Source organism: Manihot esculenta, chromosome 18 (genome assembly GCF_001659605.2).
Source record: "Manihot esculenta cultivar AM560-2 chromosome 18, M.esculenta_v8, whole genome shotgun sequence".
NCBI classification, from domain to species: Eukaryota; Viridiplantae; Streptophyta; class Magnoliopsida; order Malpighiales; family Euphorbiaceae; genus Manihot; species Manihot esculenta.
Window position 1 is genome coordinate 9,582,350 of NC_035178.2, and position 22,877 is coordinate 9,605,226.

General features: G+C 35.2%; 1 protein-coding gene and 1 pseudogene across 1 annotated transcript; both read right to left on the reverse strand.

Annotated features, from left to right (window-relative positions):
* Positions 1-4,125: 4,125 nt before the first annotated feature.
* On the reverse strand, positions 4,126-6,227 carry LOC110604720 (annotated as a pseudogene).
* Positions 6,228-9,507: 3,280 nt separating this feature from the next.
* On the reverse strand, positions 9,508-12,683 carry LOC110608594 (probable terpene synthase 8). Its single transcript, XM_021747861.2, has 7 exons — positions 12,519-12,683; positions 12,122-12,401; positions 11,659-12,031; positions 11,343-11,561; positions 10,629-10,755; positions 10,248-10,493; positions 9,508-10,049 (listed from the first exon to the last, which is right to left on the reverse strand). Exons 1-7 carry the CDS (start codon positions 12,615-12,617, stop codon positions 9,759-9,761), a joined length of 1,635 nt encoding a protein of 544 aa, XP_021603553.1. The 5' UTR covers positions 12,618-12,683; the 3' UTR covers positions 9,508-9,758.
* Between the last annotated feature and the right edge of the window lie 10,194 nt (positions 12,684-22,877).

Below are 22,877 nucleotides of genomic sequence, written 5' to 3' on the forward strand. Positions count from 1 at the left end.
TTGCATTGCATATTATGTTGTTGATGTGGATGAATGTTGGATGATCCTTTAGCCCGCACTATGTTATGATATGATATGAGATAGTGATGATACGTTATGAAAGACCAGTGAGGCCCATTCTATGCCCCTGGCACTATGTAAGAGAAAGACCAGTGAGGCCCATTCTACGCCCCTGGCACTATGTAAGAGAAAGACCAGTGAAGCCCATTCTACGCCCCTGGCATATTGGAATGTTATGTCATGTTAATGTAAGAGAAAGACTAGTGAGACCCATTCTACGCCCCTAGCACTATTGGAATGTGTTGTGGGCTATTGGTGACAAGTTCATCCTTAATGTGATTTGTTTGTGATGTGATGCATTTCATGAAAGCATGAACTTTAATTATAATGTTTTATTATTCTGCTCACTGGGCTCTAGTAGCTCACCCCCTTTCCCTTAATCCCCCAGGTTTGCAGGTACGGGATAGATCAGGAAATCAAGAGTAAAGATATGTTTTATGTAATAGTTAGCTGTGGACATGAGAAAGACATTGTAATGTAAAGTACAATAATGTAATGTAATGATGAGATTGAGGTTTAGAGTTGTGCTTAACCCTAGTATGTTGGTTAATCCCTTTGTTCATGATCTATAAAATGTTTTATCACTGTTTATGTAAACCAAACTTATTATATGTTATGTTACCCTATTGGAGCATTGATGAGGACTCCAATGTGAGGTTGATGGTTATGCTTATGAGTTGTGCATGCACAGGTTAAGTTTGGTAAATGAATGAGAAATTTCAAAATTTTTATGTATATGTTGATCATGTATGGGATTTAACAGGTATATAGGGTGTATGTTAGACTTGCTACGGGTCCCGGCGACCTTAAGCCGATCTGGATCCTAGCGCCGGTAGCGGTCCGATTTTCGGGTCATTACAACGAGAGTCGCTCATACTGCCACTATTACCTTACAAAAAGCTTAAAATTGTTAGATGTGCTTCTGATTCTTGATTTCACTTTAAACCTATTATCAGTACCAAAACTCCTCTAAGATACTTATTTAACTTTACGACTTTGTTTGACTTATTGCTTCTTTTAGAATTAGAGGACTAACTCTATAATAGCTGTTGGAAGAATAGTCAATGGCTTATACATTCTTGATAATACTAGTTTATATAATTTGACTATTCAGTACTTTCTTGATTCTATTTGTAATATTCTTTATTCCAGTCTCACTATAAATACCAGTGTCTTTACTTATCATAATAAAGAGACTAATTCCTTTACTAATTCAATGATAAAGGTTCATTTCTCTATTTTACATGCTAGACTAAGTGATTCTTCATGACATAAGATATCTTATATTCTTGAATTTCAGAAGCTTGTTGATAAAGGCTACACTTGCTCTTTATGTCCTTTGGACAAATTAGCTAGGTTACCGTTTCATGACAATATTAGTGTCACATCTCATCCTTTTAACCTCATTCATACCTATGGGGATCCTTTTCTGTCTCTTCCTTTACAGGTGTTAAATTTCTTATTACTATTGTTGATGATAAGACTAAAGTAACCTGAACTTATATGATTAAATTCAAAGATCAAACCTATTTTGTTTTACAATACTTAATTGAATATGTTGAAACACAGTTTGACAGCAAAATTAAAGTCATAAGAAGTGACAATGGGGGAGAGTTTGTTAATGAAAAGTGCCTTCAATTGTTTGTTTCTAAAGGCATAATTCACCAAACCATATGCCTTTATACACCACAGCAGAATGGTGTAGTTGAGATTAAGCATAAACATATTTTAAACATAGCGAGAGCTATTAAGTTTTAAACCAAATTTTTAAAGACATATTGGTCTGAGTGCATCTTAGCTGCCACCTACCTTCTTAATAGGATACTAGTTAAGAAACTTGGTTGGCTCACTCCTTTTGAAGCCTTATTTCATGAGCCTCCCAAGTATGATCATTTGAGAACCATAGATTGTCTTGGTTTCATGAGTCATTTTTCCTTTTGCTAAAAAAACTATCATGTCAACCCTCTATTGAGTCTGTTCCCATTCTTGTTATCCTGTGACAATAATAGTGTGTACTCAATTGCATGTAATAATATTAATGCTTCTGACACAAGTTTGCCTTCTTCTGTGCATACTCTACCATCACCTCCCATTGCATAGCTTCCTTCTCTTGAGGCTTATGATCATCCTCCACTCCAAAGAAGGAGCAATGAGATACATCATAAACCTCAATGGATGAAAGAATTTGTTGATAATCACTTCTCCATAATACCATCACATCACTTATCAATTAATTTTACTTCTTCTCATCATACTCATCTACATTCTGTATCCAAAATTCATGAATCTTGAACTTTTCATCAAGCTTCAACTGATTCCAATTGGATTGAGGCCATGAATCAAGAGTTGTTAGCTCTTGAAAAAAATGGCACTTGGGTGCTCACATCCTTACAAAAAGGAAAGAATCTGTTCTAAGTGGTTCTATAAGGTTAAAGTTAAACCTAATGGGTGATTGAAAGATTTAAAGCTCGGCTTATGGCCAAGGGCGATAATCAAATGGAAGGTTTGGACTTTAAGGAGAGATGATCTCCTATGGTAAAAATTGTTACTGTTAGAATCTTCATTTCTTTAGCCATTTCTTATAATTGGTCCATATTTTAGCTTGACATGAATAATACTTTTTTACATAGTTTTTTAAAAGAAGAAGTGATAGAGCACAATTTTAGTACATATATTGCCCTATTCTCAGCATTGATTTGAATATTTTCTGATTAATTTTGTGTTTCTTAGTGTTTTTTCATAGAAAAGCATAGAAGAGGTGGATTTGATAAAAAGGGTGAGAAATTGTTGAACATGACTTGACCAACGATTTAGGCAAACTTGCCAGTTGATCATGTTTTGCAGAACTAGTATTTACTCAGATTCTCTACTGAGCTGATAATATTCCAGTTAAAATATTGGAGCAGAGATTTGTTTAAACCTCTGGGCAAGTCAGCAACCTGCGCCAAAACTCGACAAAGAGCGGAAAATTGATTGAAGATTTGAAATAAAAAATCAGATCTCATCATTTAAACCCGTTGGATCTCATGCAATCTTTCCTCCTTAAGTGCAGCGTGATACCTTCCATGAATCAAGAAATCTCCTCCCAAACGAAACAAATTAAAAAGATCTCCAATCAAAGCAATTAAAAATCTCATATTTTTAGGAATGTTTAGTGTAGATTTTGCCAGGGTTCAGCCTCTATATAATCCTGCTTGAGTGAACAGCCAACATCTCTTCTTCTTCAGTCGTTTTCTTGTCTTCTCTTTTCTTTTGTGTTTTTTCTTAAGCCATGTGTGCCTAAACTCTTTATATCTAGTTGGAGTTAGGTTGAAATTTCAGTTTTTTCAAGAATTGTGAGATCTAAACATCATTGTTCATTCTTTATTCTTTGAATATTTATGCAATTTCAATTTTTATTATCATTATTGCTTTATTATTTGATCAATATGGCCCATTATTTATATTTTCAAAGTGATATATCGTTAGTTTGGATACTTGAAATCCGTAATTACTTGAAGTATTCAACAACAAGTAACAATTAAGGAATTGCATGATCTAGCTTACACTCACCATGTGGTTTTGAAGCTCTCTAATTCTTAAGGCGGTTGATAAATCAAATCTAATAGACGTTCTTTGGATTGTTTGTTGTCTACGGTTAATTAGTGAACATTTTCTAATTAATTTAGACCTAAAGAGAGATTAGTTATGAAGAGTGTCTTCCATAACTAGAACTAATTTATTGAAATGAATAAAGATATTTTTGTTGACTCCCTTAATTATACATATCAATAAATTAGTATTGCAGAATTTATAAAACAAGAAAATTTACTAAAGATATCTAGATTAATGATAATACAAGCAAATCTGCTATTGTCTTTGGAAAATTTAATTCTTGTAACTCTTTGAGTTTATGGAAAAAAGAAAACTCGACTTCAATATTTTAAAATCTTAGGATTACTTTTATTTAAAATTCTATTCGTAATTATATTAAATTAGGTCCAAGAGAAGAAAAGCTATCTTCGTAAGATATTCTAAAAAATAAAAGACTTATATTTATTGGTGAATAATATAGTAGCTCGATAACTGATTTTGAATAATAAGATGTCAGGTTTTTAGAGAATAAGTTTCCTAAATAAAATGGGATAGATCAAAACTTTTCTCTATGTAAATTAAGGACTAAATTACTTCCGCTATATAATTTGAAATGTAGTATTTTCTTAATGAGAATATTTCAAAGCATATTTATAAAGATATAAAATTATTCTTAGTGTCCTTGCAACACTATTCCTTGACAGGAGAAAAGTCTAAATCACAAAGAGATATGATAATGATCCAATATTGAGAAACAAACGTAAGCACATGTAATTAAGTTTAATCCAAAGCCAATTGCTCGAGCACTAATGATGTAACATACTGCTTCATGCTTGATGCATCGGTGAAGTAATCGATACGTTTGTTGTAAATAAATTCTAACGTACATCCAAGGTAGAGGTAATACTTGAGTAGAGCTCTCGACACACCACTTGCCTCCATATACTCCTCATTCATGTTCTTCCATGCATTTTCACACATTTTCTTAATTTCTTCTATTTCCTTCTCTCGCGACACACCGTATTCATTCACATAGCAATCCACACCTGATGGACCATCGCCCTTCTTCTCTTCATCCTTCAAAAATTAAATTATAATTAAGTTATGAATTAAAATTTTTATAATTAGAAAAAATATAAAAAAATTAAATGATTCTATTAAAAATATACCTTCCGTTTAGTTATATCATTTATTAGACGGGAAAGTAACTTGACAGACTTGACAATTTTTGGATTGCTTTCTACCCATTCATATTCCTTATTTCCTACAATATTTTCCAGTCTGATGAAGGATATTGCTGGAATTGCACCATGGCCACTAGTGTATAGTCCATTGTGCATGAACTCGTAGAAAGGTGGTACATAACCATCGTTGAACCATTGTGCCTCGACAAAGTATCCCTTCACCATCTCTTTCAACTATTTATAATAATATCAAAGTAAGAAATTACATAAAAATACTTGAATTTTTAATATTGTCAATGGTAAGATAAAAATAAATAGATGTTAGAGAGTATAATATACAATAATATAAATCCAAGACACATAATATATTGATGGGATTTACATCCCTGTTTTGTATCTCTTTCAACTAAGGAAGATTTTTCTTACAAATCTTAATTACCTTCTCTTTGGCGTAAGAGGTTCGATAGCCAAAATTCTCTAATTCGCCATTATTCTCTATTTCATCAAAAAATTTCAAGATAAATATGTAAAGAACTTTCATATAATCTGGCAGCTTATTAATTTCACCAATATTCCACTTGAAAAGTTAGAATAAAATAAAAATGTTAGAAACTATACACAAACAATTTTTAGCCATTGAATTGGGTAGTTTAAACTATTTTCTTATGCGTACAACCTTTCAATTGCAGCAGTAAAAGTTTGAAGTTCATCAATTGTTCCATATGCATCGTATGTATCATCTATCAGTGTTAACAACTGTATATACTTAGCCAACATCAATCGTGAAAGAGCATATTGAGGCTCGAAATGAATTCCGACTGCCCACATATAGCTCTCTGCAATTCTATCTCTTATGTATGGAAGCTTTTCTACAAGATTTAAATCTTTCCACCACCTGTAATATATAAATTGTCAAATTAAAATATAATAATGCATGATACTTGTTTATATGCATGTGCATGCTGCATGGAACAAATTAAAACATACCTTGAGAGTGATGCTAGCTCTTGTTTATATAATAGTTGCAGTCGAATAAAATCCAGCTTTGCAAATTTGAGAAGAGATTCATCTCGTGACTCTTCTCCTTCATAAAAGCATATGTATTCCCTCGCCTGTCTTCTATCTATGTCATGGTGGTTTGGCTGCCGCAAAGCTTTTCTTACATGATTTGCAACATGAGGGCTTATTTGTGGAATTAAGATTTCCAATTGTTGCCTTGTAAAGGCAAGAGCTTCATCTAAAATGTCTTCTCATACTTAGAAATGTTGCTTCGTATAAGCTAAGAAGGCCTTTCACATCACTGGTGATAGTTTTCTTGAACCCTCCATCTTTGTCCTTGAATTTGTTAAACACATCTAATTCAAGACAACCCTCCACATCAATGTTCCTTTCTAAAATACTTCGGAATATATTTTAGGCTAATTGCTATTATTTTACATCTTAATCCAAAACTTTAATTTTTATCAATTGAGTCAACGTTTTCATTTAGGTATAATTTTGATCAATTTTTAAAATTAAAATAAAAAATAAACAACTTAATTATTAAATATGTAGTTTATATCTTCGATACTAATAGATTTTATTTTGCAACAATATTTATAATTAAGAATAATATGTTTACTATAAAATTTTCATAATTATTGCTATAAAATAAAATACATCGACTATCGTAGTTAGATTATTATTATCTTAATTTAAGAATTAAATATATAAGTAAACTATAATTATGTGTATGAAATTAGTATATTTTTAAAAAATAATAAAATATTACATGTGACATGCTACTTGAACTCTCATATTTTGATTTTTAAAAATTGATCAAATTAAATTACATTCAAATGTTACTCGGCCGATTCATTCAAAATTTAAATATTTAAATTAAAATATAAAATAACGTAAATATAATTGAGTCTTTTTTAATCAATTAGCTTTTATTTTATAGTATGCTATAACAGACATGTAGAACTAAGACCATTAAAATACAGAAACAGAAAAGTAGATGTATGATTTGTTCAATTCAACAATATGGCTTATGTCCACGAAAATTCCATGAGAAAAAGTTTAACTATAATAACGTAGAGTTAGTCTAAAGTCCCAACTTTAATGTGTTTCTCAAATTTCTCACAATTAATATTCTCGCAATAGAAAGAAAATTACAGTATTTTATACTATTTAATACCTTTCATTACTAAAAAAATCTCACAAAATATATATTTGATTTAGGATAGTAGATCTTTTCGTGAATGTAAGTGCATGTAACCCAAATTCAAATGCATGATACCATGTCCAAATTGATCATAAATAACATAGCTTATGGGCAAATTATAGGCTTAGCATTCACGTTTCACAATTTAAGAAACATCATCATTCATATGAATGGAATAGGAGCTTCATCTAAAGATTGTATCACTATTTTTTTTTATATTTTTAGTATATCTGTGGCTGTTTTCATAAAAATAAATTGATAGTTAAAATTTCTTTGAAGAATTAATATTTAATATATTCAATAGTGTTTCATATTTAGTGATACGCAAGACAAGTAATACATAGCTGAGGAGTTGTTAATAGATGAGGAACAACAACTCGTAATCAGAAAGAAACAATGAGTTATTAGAAAAAATCTCAGTTTCCTATATAATTATATCAAGTTATAATTAATTAACCATTTATATATAAGAAAAGCAAAGGAATCGTATTGATTTCATTATTTTTTAAGTTTCAAGTAGTAAAAATATAAAACACTAATCATAATTATTAAATCATATTAAAATAAATTAATAATTTTAATTTAATAGTGTGACAGTTATTTTTTTAATAATTAATTTGAATTCTTTGCAGACTCTTATGTTTTACAATTATATTTCATTTTATAATGGGAAGTCAAATGAACTTAAAAAAAATAAATATGAAAGCCGCCATTGACCTCCATTTTGTGTGATTATTTAAAAAAAATTAAATAAATTGTTTCAAAAAAATTATGCATGATTTACTTTTTTTTTAATGAAAATTTTATTAATTAAAAAAATAATTCTATTCATTTTAAATAATAAAATTGATTGAAAATAATTAAATGAAATTTTTATAAAATTTTTTATTTAAAAAAATAAAGCAATATTATATTTTAAAATTTATATAATAATGCTAACGAATATAAATTTATTGTCTTAATGCTATTAATAATATTTTAAAATTAATATAAAAAATTTAATTTTTTATCATATATAATAATATATTTTAATTAATAATGTATTTTATTTATTGGGCGTGTATTATAGTTATTATCTAATAATGAGAATTCAATTGCATTATTAAACTTTCAATTTTTTCAACAATTTTTCTACAATAAGAAAATGATGGACACCAACTTTCTACAAATCAACTTAGGGAGGTGGATGCAGGCCAAATTTAAATAATTATATAACACAATTATAATCAATAAATTTTATGAGTTTTGATCTTAACAAACAATAAAAAGGATTCATTATTTTTGATAAATTATATATTTTATTAATAATAAATAATCGACTTTTTTTTTTAAATGGGGATGGGGATTCGAACCTGAGATCTATCAGGTTTAATCGACTTAAATTTATGAAATCGAGAGATATCATAAATTTAAAAATAAAAAAAATTAAATAATATTTATTTAAATTAAATTTATAAAATTAATAATATAAATATATAAAATTTTATGTGGATTCTATCATATATTTATATTATGAATTTATGAGCATCCGATTTAGATAAAATTTTCTTAAGAAGTTTTACTGTGTAAAATTATTCTGAGTAATACTCACCATTATAATATCGCATAATATTTATATAATTTACTGAGTAAAAGTTATCATATAAAATATATAAAAGGGGAATTAAATATTTAGGTTCTCCAATTTAACAAAAACTAATTATTTAATTATTTAATTTTGAAAAATACACTAAATAGTTTTTATCTTTCAAAACAGTTAACTATTGAGTCCTTCATCTATTTCAATTATTAGTAATATGTTAAGTAACTAAAAATATCTTTATTTTTAATTAGTATGTGTAATTTTAAATTATACCTATTTAATCTATATAATTCAAAGTATAATTATTTAATCATTAAAATTTTAAAATAATAATAATTTAAACTCTATAATTTTAAAATAAAAATTTATTTAGTCTTTATTAAAGGGGCTAAATAATTAATGGTTTGATAAGATAATGAATATTTGATATAATTTTAAAAATAAAGAAATTAAATCATTAATTTTATTAAATTATATAAATTAAATAGTAATTTTTTTTATAAAAAAGTAGATCGCTATTTTAAGTAATGAAAATTATGAATCAACAAAAATGTTTTAGCCAATTAAGAATTCACATTTAATTTAATTACGATGAGTACAAAATAAAAATCTAATTTTTTTATTACATGATATTACACAATTACATTTTTTTATTTTTTTAAATATATTCGTTAGCTCTCAACACACTATTAAGTAGTAATATATTAATAGTTATTGTGAAATTATTTTTTTAATATTTTAGATACCATTTTCATAACGATTTAAAAATTTTACGAATTATAAAATTTAATTATTTAATATATATTATAACTTTATTTTACTCAAAAATATAGATAACAGGTTTTTAACATATGATTTGTTTTATGATTAATAAATTTAAAATTTTAGCATCAAATTTTATTAGTCTAAAATATGTAAACTATCATTTTCTGTGCAAAACAGAATACCACTAAAATCATAATTTTATTAATAAAAAACGACCATACACCTAGATCAAATCAAACCAAATTAACATGAAAAAAAAAGCATACAAACCGAATATTAACACAACACTATATAACAAATCCTACTACCACAGCCCAGAAAGCCCAACGTGAAGTATTCCATATATGAATCCAAGATGAGACAGCATATGCAATTGCTGGATCCACTTTTAGATTGGCACTTGTTCGAGCAACAACTTTGAGACATAATCTTTCATACTAAAAGGATTTGTGTAAGCATCAACGAAGTTAAAAGTAAATTCTGACATGCTTGTAAAGTTATGAAAATACTTGAGAATAATTCTTGAGACGCGGCTCGGTTTTAATAACTCTTCGTTTATGTCCTTCCATGCACTTGCAATTATTTTCTTAATCTCCTTAATTGCCTCTTCTTTTGAGACACCATATTTATTCATGTAACATTCCACAGATGAAGCACAATCTCCTCTCTTTTGCTCATCCTTCAATTATGTACCAAATTGTACTAAATATTTTAGCATAACGTAAAAAAATTTAATTAAATTTATCTATTAAACTATACTATATATAATCGGAATGTCACATCTCTTTATACTATTGAGGCTGAATCCATATAATTATGAAAAAGAAAATTCTTATTTAAATTCGATTTTCACTATAAATTTATATTATGTACGTACCTCATGACCAACTATGTCATTCCTTAGATTTCCAATTAACTTGGCAGCATTGACAATTTTTGGATTGCTTCGGATCCACACAATTTCCTTCATCCCAAAATCCTTCATTCCAAGGAGGAATCCCGATGTGAGGAAATCACAAGTACTTACAATTAATCCATTTTGCATGTACTCCTCGAATGCTGGCACACATCCATCACTAACCCATTGTGCCTCAACTAGGTAGCTTCTCATCAGTTCTTTTAACTAATAATTAAAAATAAAAACAATAAAAATATTATTTCAACTAATAAATTTTTATTCTCTAAATTTATAAAATAATACACATTTTTAAAAAATATATATATATAGTAAAAAAAAAGAAGGGAATATATATATTACCATCTCTTTGGAATAAGAGGTTTTGTATTCATTGCCACAATCATCTGTTTCTTCAAAAAGTTTCAATAGAGCCTTGTAAAGATTTTTCATATATTCTGGTAACTCATCACTAGCATCAATATTGCACCTGAAAATTTTGGAAAAAAAAAAACCAACGTATTGATGTGTTTTTAATCGATTTTTTCTTTTTTATTATATTTATGACTCATAACTTAAAATATATAGAGTAAATATCTTATTTTTAAACTGAATAAAATTTATAATTATATTAAAATTAAAGAGTCTAACACTATAAATATAAATATGACATATATTTTTTTGACTTTATCCATTACGGTGAAAGAATTTGATCAATTGGTAATAAAGACTTTTGCCCATTATAGTGAGAAGCTTTTGCTCAATTGAGGAGGATTTTTTTCTATCATATGATGGGTGACTTTTACCCGGCCTAAAAAATTCTCATAAGAGAAAGAAATGACTCGGTAAAAAGGAAAAAAGTTTTGTCCATATAGTTAAAGATATAGTGAATTGTATAATATAACTATAATAAATAGATTGAGAGGGATTAACTAACATATTTACTAAGAAACAGTTAGTACTAAGATTAATTGAGTTAATGGTTTGATAACTTGAGCTTCTGATCGATGAATTTATTGAAAACAGTGGGAGTAATTTATTAAAGCAATTAATTAGGGCAAGTAACAGAAACAAAACCTTTCAAATGCAGCAGTAAAACGTTGTAGCTCATCAAGTGTACCATATGCATCATATGTATCATCTACTGCTGTTGTCATTTGTACATACTTAGAAATCAGCAGCCGAGAAGCAGCAAACTGAGGCTCAAATATGGATCCAAGTGCCCATATATAGCTTTCCACTATTCTATCTCTCATATATGGAAGTTTCTCCACAAGATTCATGTCGTTCCACCACCTAAATAATCAATAATTTCAATTATATTAAGTTATCTAAGTTCCGAATTTGAATATCTATAGTCCAGCAAACCCAAAAAATAAAAATAAAAATATACCTTGATAGCAAGGATAGCTCTTCTCTGTACAATAATTGCAGTCGATTATAATCCAACTTTGCAAACTTGAGTAGAGTTTCATTTCGAGACTCATCTTCTTCATAAAAGGAAATATACTGCAAAGCCTTCAGTCTCTCCATGGTTTGATGGAATGGCCACAATAGACAATTCCTTATATGCTTTGCAAGATGAGGACTTGATTGGTCAGCTAAGGTTTCCAGGTGTTTCCTTGTAAAAGCAAGTGCCTTATCTAAAATATATTCTCCATGCACACTCAGAAAGCTAGCTTCATACAAGCTTAGAAGTCCTTTCACATCGCTGATGTTGATTTTGCTGAACTCTCCATCACTGTCCTGGAATTTCTTGAACACATCTGAGTCATGATAATCCTCCACTTTATTAGTTTCATGCAGCAACTACTAAACAGGATGATACATATATCTAAGCTTGTCTAGCTACTTACCACAAGATATTTTGTATCCATGTTGTCTTAAAATCCGAAATACAAGTGCCACAGCATAGAGATCATATTTATCATCATCGAGTTGTTCTTGCAGAGCAATGAAAATATGATGCAGCTGGTTTTCAATCTCATTCTCAAAGTGATAAGACACACCAAGGCAGTGCAGCAAGTTGATAAATTCTATGTTGTCCATTAGCTCTCTTGTAGATTTTCTTAACAATATGTCGTAAACTGTTTCTTTGAGTGCTTCTACCTCTTTGGTGTATGATTGGATTAGTTCCTGTGCAAGCAGTTGCATGACATCCATTTAGATACTCTCAAGATCTAATTAAGGCTATCAGCACATGAAAGTAAATAATTTATAATGAAAATATATATAAAAAGAAAAGGGAATTACCGAATCTTGAGAGGAAAATGAAGAAAAGGAGCAACCCCAAATGTTAGCTGGGGGAAGGTATGCATATGAACGAAAAGTTTCTTGCTCATTTTTTGCCATTTTCTAGCGAAGTAGCTCTGGTAGCTAATCAAAGCAAAGGAGCTAAATGGTTGTGTATGCTCTTAACATTTCAAGGCAAAGCCATTTATATAATAATTTAAAATAAAATTTAAAATATAATTATTTTTTTACGCATATGTATAATATTTTATTATAATAATAAAATATTATAATTAATTTAATTATTGTTTATAATACACTTAACTTATGTATTATATATTGTAATTTTTAATAATTTATTAATGTAAAAATTTTAATTTTAAAAAACCATAGCTAATAAATTGTAAAACAATAATATAGTCTAAATAAAAGAAAATAAAAATAGCTACCAATTTAGAAAACAATTCTAAAATTAAAATTGATTCGAAATATTATTGATTCTCATATCTATTTTTTAACTTTTTAATATCTTACCGTTTACTAATATAATTAGAGTATGATTTAAGTTTTACAATAAAATATATTTATGAATAACCATTATAAAAATATATTTTATTATAAAATTAAATTATAAATAATATTACTCACCTTTAATATCTTATCAGATGTGAAATTATTCAGTTTGGTTCGATTTTAAATTGAATTGATCGAATATTTACCTTTAAATATAGAGACAGGTTATTCTGAAGTAAATTTTTTAAGATTATTTTATTTTTTCATTTTTTTAATATATAAATATATAATATTTTTTTTTAATGTATTAAAACTCATTAAAATAAAAATTTTTTAAATAAATTAATAAATTATGTTAAATTTATGTATTATTTATTTTTTATAATTATTTTTAAATTATATAATTACTCTATTCTTAACGCTAAAAGCTACTCTCCAATTATGTCAGGACAACATAAATAGAGGGAGTAAATAGATAAAACAACAATAATTATTACCTTAGACTTATTTTTTTAGTAGTATCGAAATATTAAATTTATTAAATTTATTAAATATCCAATCCGTTATTAAATAAGTAATTGCATTGCGCTTTAGTACCAAATGCACAAATCTGTTGCTAAATACCAACAAGACAGATTTTCAAATGTTATATGTATTAATAACGAATTAATAATATACGAGTCGATTTGTTACTAATTAGTTTTTATGTCCATTACTGATTAGTAACGGATAAAATTTATTATTATTTTTTATTATTAATCTAATGATATTTTATATTAAATTAATTTTATTTAAAATTAATAAACTAAATGTAAATTAATTTTGATAATAGATAAAAAGATAAAAAAAAAGTCAAATAACACTAATTTTTTCATTATTAATTTTAAAATTTAACTTTTATTAAAATGTAATTATTTAACCATTACGCTTGAATATATATATATACTCTGAATTATTACGAATTAAAAAGTTATATTTTATAAAATTTAAGTTTAATAATTATATTTTATAAAGTTTAAAAATTAATTAATTATATTTTTAGTTAAATATTAAAAATAATATTTCATACTGTTCCATTATTATTTTATTTTATTTTAAATAAATTTTACAGAATGCTAAGGGATGACAAGAAGTTACTATTGTGGTCCATCAATACTATTGTCCCTATCCATGTGCTAATTTCTCATCTCATCAATAAACTTGGGTACTACTAAAAAGATAAGCCCTGACCCACAATTTGGTTTATCTTAATTCCCATAAAATGAAGGGCTATGCTTATCTTTCGTAGAAATTTATAATACACCTGTACTGTTTTATCAACCCATTTGCTCTGCCAATATTCTTGTTCTTTCAAAGTCCACATCATCTATGTAATTTTATCGTTTCCTATAATAATAATAATATAATACTCGTTGATGACCGCTGGATTTCTTCGCCCCAGAACAGGGGCTTAACCACAGCCAAAGGCCCATGACACAGAGGCCCACGTACTTGATACCCCCCAACAAGCCTGGCTCATTTCAGCTTCCGGGCCGGGCTCGATCAAGCTTCCTTACTCAGTCCAGCCTGATCCCTGACCAGCAGACCCCTCTCAGGTCCAGCGTCCAGCCCAACTCTCGGCCCAGCCCGGGGTCCAGAACAGTACTCACCAGACAGCCTGGCAGATCCGCTCGAACGTACGCATGAGGAGAATCAGAGGCCGTTACGCATGTAGCAGGCAGCTGATACCCTAGTACACCCGAATCTGTATGGCAGAGACGCGTGGCCCAATCCTGGAGAGACCTTTACACGTCACCAGCAAGCAAGACAATGTATAAAAGAGGAGTCCCCTCCTTAGAAAGTTTTAAGCCTTATTCTGTAACACGAAACCCTGGTAAAACCCTATTCTATTGGATCTCAGATCATCAATTGGCGCCGTCTGTGGGAAAACGAAGGAGATCTTTTCATCACCGGAGTTTTCACTCTCAAAACCCACTGAGATCCACAATGGCAAACCACCAAGAAAGTAACCTTAATATTCCAAATGACTTAAGCTCCGCCCAAGAGGGGCAGCAGTTCTCTTTTTCTAGCCCTACGACGTTGAACAACCAAACACCCATCTCTCTTAATCCCTCGCCAGGCTTGGCAGGGAATACTCCCACCATGACCCTATCTAACCAAGACATTCAAACCATGGCTCTCCAGCTACAAACCACTGCTCACTGGTTGGGGCAGATAATGCAACAAAGGGGACTTAGCACCCCAGTAAACGCACTCCCAGTAGTGGAGGAACCCAGAACCGATGAACCCCGACCTACCTCTATCCGCCTCCAAACTAACAACAACGATGCCGGAGAAGAGGAAGAACCGGAGGCCCGAATCCATGGGAGAAGGGCAAGAGAGATGATAGAAAATGAAGAGGTGGACGACTATTCTGCTGAAACAACCAGGGAAACGGGAACTGAAACAGAGGAGGAAGAATGTAGTTTGGGCAAAAGATCCAGCCCAGAAGACGAGAAAATAAACCAAAAGCTGAAAAGGTTGAAGGAACAGCTCCTAACTGAGCTAGGTAAGAAAGATCAGAGTCAAACCTCCTTGCCTACTTCTTCTCCCTTCTCAAAGTTAATGCAGCAGGAGACCGTTCCCAAAAAGTTTATGATGCCGCCGATGGCGGCCTATAATGGGGCTGGAAACCCGAGAGAACATGTCATGAACTATAAGACTTTCATGGAGTTGCAAACTCTGTCAGATGCTCTGATGTGCAAGGTGTTCCCAACAACGCTCTCGGGACCAGCGAGGGCATGGTTCAACAGCCTGGAGGCCGGAAGCATTAAAAGTTTTGGAGACCTTGCCCTCCGCTTCATCAGCCGGTTCGTAGCCGGGGTGCCAGCAGATAGGAAGACAAGCTATCTGGAAACAGTTAGGCAAAAAGCTGATGAATCTCTCAGAGAGTATGTCGCCCGTTTCAATACGGAGGCCCTGCAGATTCCCGAGCTCGACGAAGGAAGGGCGGTAGAGGCCATGCAAAAGGGAACAACCTCTGCCGAGTTCTTTGGTTCTTTGAGCAGGAAACCTCCGACCTCACTGGCCGAGTTGATGAAGAGGGCGGAAAAGTACATAAGGCAGGATGACGCCTTAGTAACGAGTAGATTTGCCAAAGGGGTGGCAGGAAAAGAGAAAGCCCCGGAGGAAGGAAGGCTGGAGAAACACGAAAAGAAGCGTGGGAAGAGGCCTGAGCCATATAAGCAGGCCTGGGAAAGAAGGGATCAAAGGCCCCCCCTCCTCCCAGGGCTCATGAACCACGAGTGCTCCCCCCTTGGGTTCCTGAGAAGCCTACTCCCCTCAACGCCTCCAGAGCCGAAGTGCTCATGGCAGTCCAGGATAAGGAGTTCCTCCAGTGGCCTAAACCCATGAGGTCGGAAGCAGATCAGAGGAATCCTGACAAGTATTGTCAGTACCACCGGACACATGGCCACGATACAAATAACTGTTTTCAGTTAATCGCGGAGATTGAAAGATTGATAAAAAGGGGGCATCTCAAAAATTTTGTGAAGAAACCGGAGGGGCAGAGGCCTCCGCCCAGTCCGGCAGCCCAGATGCCCAGGAGAACCGGAGCTGGACCAGTGAATGATGGGTCTAGTGGGACTATTAATATGATTGTTGGAGGAACTGGAGGACGGATGAGCCGTCGAGGAAAGAAGAGAAACCGGGAAGGAGAGATCAGCAATGGCGAGGTCATGCAGATCGTTGAACACTCACCCATGGCCATCGTTTTCTCTTCAGAAGATGCACAGGGCATTCAGATGCCCCATGATGACGCGCTTGTTATTGAAGCAGTCATTCATAATTTTCGGGTGAAGAAGGTTCTGGTGGATGATGGGAGTAAGGTCAATTTATTGCCATATCGGGTTTTCCAGCAGTTGGGAATCCCGGAGGAACAGCTGGTTCGGGACCAGTCACCCATCAAAGGGATCGGAGGAGCACCGGTATTTGTAGAAGGGAAGGTGAAGCTGGCCCTTACCTTGGGAGAAGCACCCAGAGCTCGCACCCATCATGAGGTGTTTTTGGTGGTTAAACTCCCACTGAGTTACAATGCGATTTTAGGAAGGCCGGCGTTGTTTAGCTTTGAAGCTGTCACCAGCATCAGGTATTTAGCACTCAAGTTTCCAACGGAAGAAGGAGTGGGAATGGTTCGGGGCAGCCAGGAAGAAGCAAGGGCGGTATACTTGGCCACAGTAACAGAACCGAGCTCAACTGGAGAAGCACTCGACTCGGAAGTTCTGGAGGTCAGAGATGAAACAAAAGAAGCCCGGACAGAGCCAGTCGGAGAATTGGAGACCTTCCCCTTATCAGAAGCAGATGCAAGCAAGGTTTTCAGTCTTAATGCCAACCTCACCAAAGAACAAAAAGGTGAAGTCATGACTCTGATCCGAGGTCACGCGTCGACCTTCGCATGGAAGCCCTCAGACATGCCAGGAATTGACCCCAAAGTGATGACACACCGATTGAATGTCCTCCCCGAGGCCAGACCAGTGAAGCAAAAGAAGAGAGTAGTAGGAAGAGAAAAACAGCAAGCCACCCGGGAGGAAGTGCAGAAGTTAGAAGAAGCAGGCTTTATTAGGGAAGTAATGTACCCACAATGGTTGGCAAATCCTGTGTTAGTCAAAAAAGCCAACGGCAAATACAGGATGTGCATAGATTTTACCGACCTAAATAAAGCCTGCCCCAAAGATTGTTACCCCCTCCCCGATATTAATAAAATGGTCGATTCAACGGCCGGATTTGATTATATGTCTTCTTTGGATGCTATGTCTGGTTACCACCAAATCCCAATGGAGAAGTCGGATGAGGAGAAAACCTCATTTATAACTGAAGACGGGACTTACTGCTACAAAGCTATGCCTTTCGGATTAAGAAACGCCGGGGCAACTTACCAACGATTAATGAATAAAACCTTTAAGAACCAGATCGGCAGGAATGTAGAAGTGTATGTGGATGACATGGTGGTTAAAAGTTCAACTTTTCAACAACACATAGCAGATCTAAGGGAGATATTTGGGGTGTTAGATCAATACAGAATGAAGTTAAACCCAGCAAAATGTGCTTTTTTCATCAGGGGAGGAAAGTTCTTGGGATACATGGTGAGTGGAAGAGGCATTGAGCCCAATCCGGAGAAAGTAGAAGCCATATTGAATATGCCAGAGCCGACCTGCGTAAGGGACGTCCAGAGATTAACCGGGAGAGTGGTGGCGCTTAACCGATTTATGTCGAAGTCAGCAGAAAAGTGTTTACCATTCTTCAAAAAGTTGAGAAAGGTACCAAACTTCGAATGGACGGAAGACTGCCAAAAAGCTTTCGCGGAACTTAAGAAATATCTTAGCTCGCCTCACGTGCTCAGTAGTCCCATAAAAGGGGAAGAGCTTCTGATATATTTGGCAGCCTCAGAACAGGCAATCAGCGCGGTACTAGTAAGGGTAGAAGGAGGAGAGCAGAAACCTGTTTTCTACATCAGCAAGGTACTTAGAGACACTGAGGTCAGGTACTCGAACATTGAAAAATTGGCTTATGCCTTGTTGTTAGCAGTCCGGAAATTCAAAGTTTATCTGGAAGGCCACCAAGGAGTTGTGATGACGAACCAACCCTTAAAGAAGATCCTACGTAGGCCGGAAACTTCAGGACGGATGTTAACATGGTCCGTGGAAATCAGCCCCTACTGTCTGGAATACTGACCTCGGACAGCAATAAAATCTCAAGCGCTGGCTGACTTCATAGCAGAATGCTCATTCAACGAGGAGAAGGAAGAATCATCCTCGGAGATGCCTAGAAAGGAAGGAGAGCGAGAGCTTTCCCAAGAATTTAGCTGGAAGCTATATGTAGACGGAGCATCAGGATCTGAGGGCAGCGGCGCAGGGATAATGCTTAAGGGGCCGGAGGGCTTCAAAGTATGTTATGCTTTACGGTTAGAATTCAAGGCTTCTAACAATATGGCCGAGTACGAGGCCTTGGTGAATGGGATGTTGGTAGCCTCGGAAGTAGGGGTAACCGACCTCGAAGTAAATAGTGACTCTCAACTGGTGATCAACCAGGTAACGGGGGTATATCAAGCCAGAGACCCCATCATGCAGAACTATCTTGATAAAGTAAAAGCCATAGAAGCCGAGCTCGCAGAACGGGGAGTTATTGTCAGATTTCAAAGAATACCTCGGGATGAAAATGAGGAGGCAGACCTGCTTAGTCTGTAACGCCCCGGAAATCCGGACCGCTACCGGCGCTAGGATCCGGGTCGACTTAAGGCCGCCGGGACCCGTAGCAAGCCTGACATATAACCTGTACACCTGTATAATCCCATACATGATCATCAATATGCATAAAAATTAAAACTTTTCTTCATACATACTGAAATCTTTTACATATCATCATAATACAATTGTCATGTCCACCATCTAACTATTACATACATATGACTTTTTCTTCTTGCCTTCTCTATCTATCCCGTACCTGCAAACCTGGGGTTAGGGGAGAGGGGTGAGCTAGATGCCCAGTGAGTAGAACTGTAAAAGAAAATATTTAAAACATGCTATCATGAAATGCGTCACTGCACAAATAAATCACACCACGGATGGACTGATTCAAAAATCCCTCAACTCCATGCCCGGCCCTATTATGGGCACCACAGGACTTCGTATTGCCCGGCCCTATTATGGGCACCACAGGACTTCGTACTCGGAGTTATTGCCCGGCCCTATTATGGGCACCACAGGACTTCGTATTGCCCGGCCCTATTATGGGCACCACAGGACTTCGTATATAGAAGGCTAATGAATCATCCTAATGTCCATCCACTATCATCTATCACAACAATACAATGCGGCATAGTCGTGGATTCTAATGCAAACAACCTATAATATGATCATGATGCATGAAGCATGATAAAAGCATTTCATTTCTTAATTTAAAAGGTTAAGTTTAGTTCCACTCACCTCTGGCAGACTCTGACAACTCTGTAGCAGTTGGCTCACTGCTGGGGTCCTTGGTTCCTCGGGTCCGAACCTACACAGGTGGACTCCAATGAGGGACCAAACATAAATAAACATGACTCTAATATATCCCCCATAAACCCCCTAAAACATCATGAAAACATCACAGAAAATATGCATGAAATGGCTGAACAGGGCACTTTCGGCGGCACCTTCGGCGGCCGAAAGTCCTGGACAGAGACGAAACTCAGGCAGGTTCGGCGGCACCTTCGGCGGCCGAAAGTCCCAGACAGAGACGAAAGTCTCTTTTCGGGGGCACCTTCGGCAGCCGAATGCTGCCTCCACAAGAGGGGTTCGGCGGCCGAAACTTCTTTCGGCAGCCGAACCTGGTTTCTGCCAAACGGGCAGAAACTTGGTTCACATGAACCTCCTGCCTCCCAAACCCATAAATCATGCATATACTTCAACCAAAACATGCATACAAGTTCCTAGGGGCCTCAAACATGCATATACCCCAACTACAACACTTCAAGCATACTCAAACATGCCACATTGCTCAAGAATCACATAAAACCTAACATTTGCTTAAAAACTCATACAACCCTATACATGCCATTTTACCCCATAAAATCACTTAAAACTTACTTAAAACACATGAGGAGCTTAAGATCGGCTCTTACCTCTTGAAGATCGAGAGGGTTGAGGAGATCTAAACTTGGAGATGGGAGAAGTTCCAACTTTTGGTCTCCAAGCTCCAAAACTCGTTCTAAGCTCAAAGATCTTCAAAACCAAAGTTATAAACTTGTAAAGATCATGGAAAAAGGAAGGAAAAACTCAAGATTGGGGAAAGGATGGCGGAATGCTCACCTTGGCCGAAATGGGGAGAAAAAGCTCGCCCATTTTCGGCTAAGGGACCCTTTTATAGTGGCTGGCCAGGCCACGTTCGGGGGCCGAATGTGCCTCCGCATCCATGCAAATGTTCGGCGGCCGAACATGAGGTTCGGCGGCCGAACCTGCTCTTTCCTCACTCATGCTTTCGGGGGCCTAACGTGCCTTCAAAACGCATGCATGTTCGGCGGCCGAACTTGACTTTCGGCGGCCGAACCTGGGTTTTCCTCCAAAGACTTTTCATGCAAAAACTCATTTAGTTTCATACTTTAAAACATTAAAATACATGAAAACATTTTATAAAACATGATCCTACCCTTCTAGAGGTCTCCGACATCCGAGATTCCACCGGACGGTAGGAATTCCGATACCGGAGTCTAGCCGGGTATTACATTCTCCCCCCCTTAAGAACATTCGTCCCCGAATGTTCCTCACTAGCATACATAGCATGGCATAAAACATAACACATAAACACATCAACACATAGGGATCTAACCTTAAAAGAGATGAGGGTACTGCTGGAGCATAGACTCCCGTGTCTCCCAAGTGCATTCCTCTAGATTGTGGTGGTTCCAAAGGACTTTCACCATCGGGATTTCCTTGTTTCTTAACTTTCTGATCTGGGTGTCTATGATCCGCACTGGCTGTTCAACATAGGTGAGATCCTCTTGGACCTCCACATCAGGCTCACTAAGAACCTTGCTCGGATCTGACACAAACTTCCTCAACATTGAAACATGGAAAACCGGATGGATTCTTTCCATTGAAGCAGGTAAATCCAGCTTGTACGACACATTCCCAATCTTTTGCAAGATTTCAAAGCGTCCGATGTATCGTGGGGCTAGTTTACCTTTCTTCCCGAAACGAACCACTCCCTTCATTGGAGACACCTTGAGCAATACCAGATCCCCCTCCTGAAACTCTAACTGTCTTCTGCGGACGTCTGCATAGCTCTTCTGTCTGCTTGCAGCAGTCTTGATTCTCTCTCTGATTATGGGTACCACCCTGCTGGTGATCTCTACTAACTCAGGCCCTGCCAAGGCCTTTTCTCCAACTTCCTCCCAGCAAACAGGTGATCTGCACTTCCTTCCATATAAAGCTTCATATGGAGCCATCCCGATGCTAGCATGATGGCTGTTGTTGTAGGCAAACTCCACCAAAGGTAGATGCTGCCTCCAAGAACCGCCAAAGTCCAGCACACACATTCTCAACATATCTTCTATGGTCTGGATGGTCCTCTCTGACTGTCCGTCTGTCTGTGGATGGAAGGCAGTGCTAAAATCCAATCTAGTACCCATGGCATTTTGCAGACTCCGCCAAAACCTGGAGGTGAACTGGGGCCCTCTATCTGACACGATGGAAACAGGAACCCCATGCAGTCTGACTATCTCATCAACGTACGCCTGCGCCAACTTGTCCACAGAATAGCCACTCCTGACAGGGATGAAGTGAGCAGATTTGGTGAGTCTGTCCACAATCACCCATATGGAGTCCAATCTGTTGGACGTCGCCGGTAACCCCACTACGAAGTCCATAGCTATATTCTCCCATTTCCACTCTGGAATGGGTAGCGGGTTAAGCATTCCAGCCGGCTTCTGATGTTCCAGCTTCACCCTCTGACATACTTCGCAGGCTGACACAAACTGTGCCACTTCTCTCTTCATAGCTGGCCACCAATAAACTTTCTTCAGATCTTGATACATCTTGGTGGCTCCGGGGTGAACGCTGTATCTTGCATTATGAGCCTCTCTCATAATGTCTCCTTTTAGCCCAATGTCATCTGGTACGCATAGTCTGCTCCCAAAGCGGAGGATTCCCTTACTGTCGAATCTGTACTCACTATCATTGCCTGACTGAACAGTCCTGGCAATTTTCACTAACTCCGGGTCCTCATGCTGTTTCTGAGCCACCTGCTCCAGAAACACGGGTGCTACTCTCATCTGGGCCACTAAGGCACCTGTACCAGACAACTCCAACTGTAGACCTTCCTCAATAAGCTTGTAGAACTCTTTCACCACTGGTC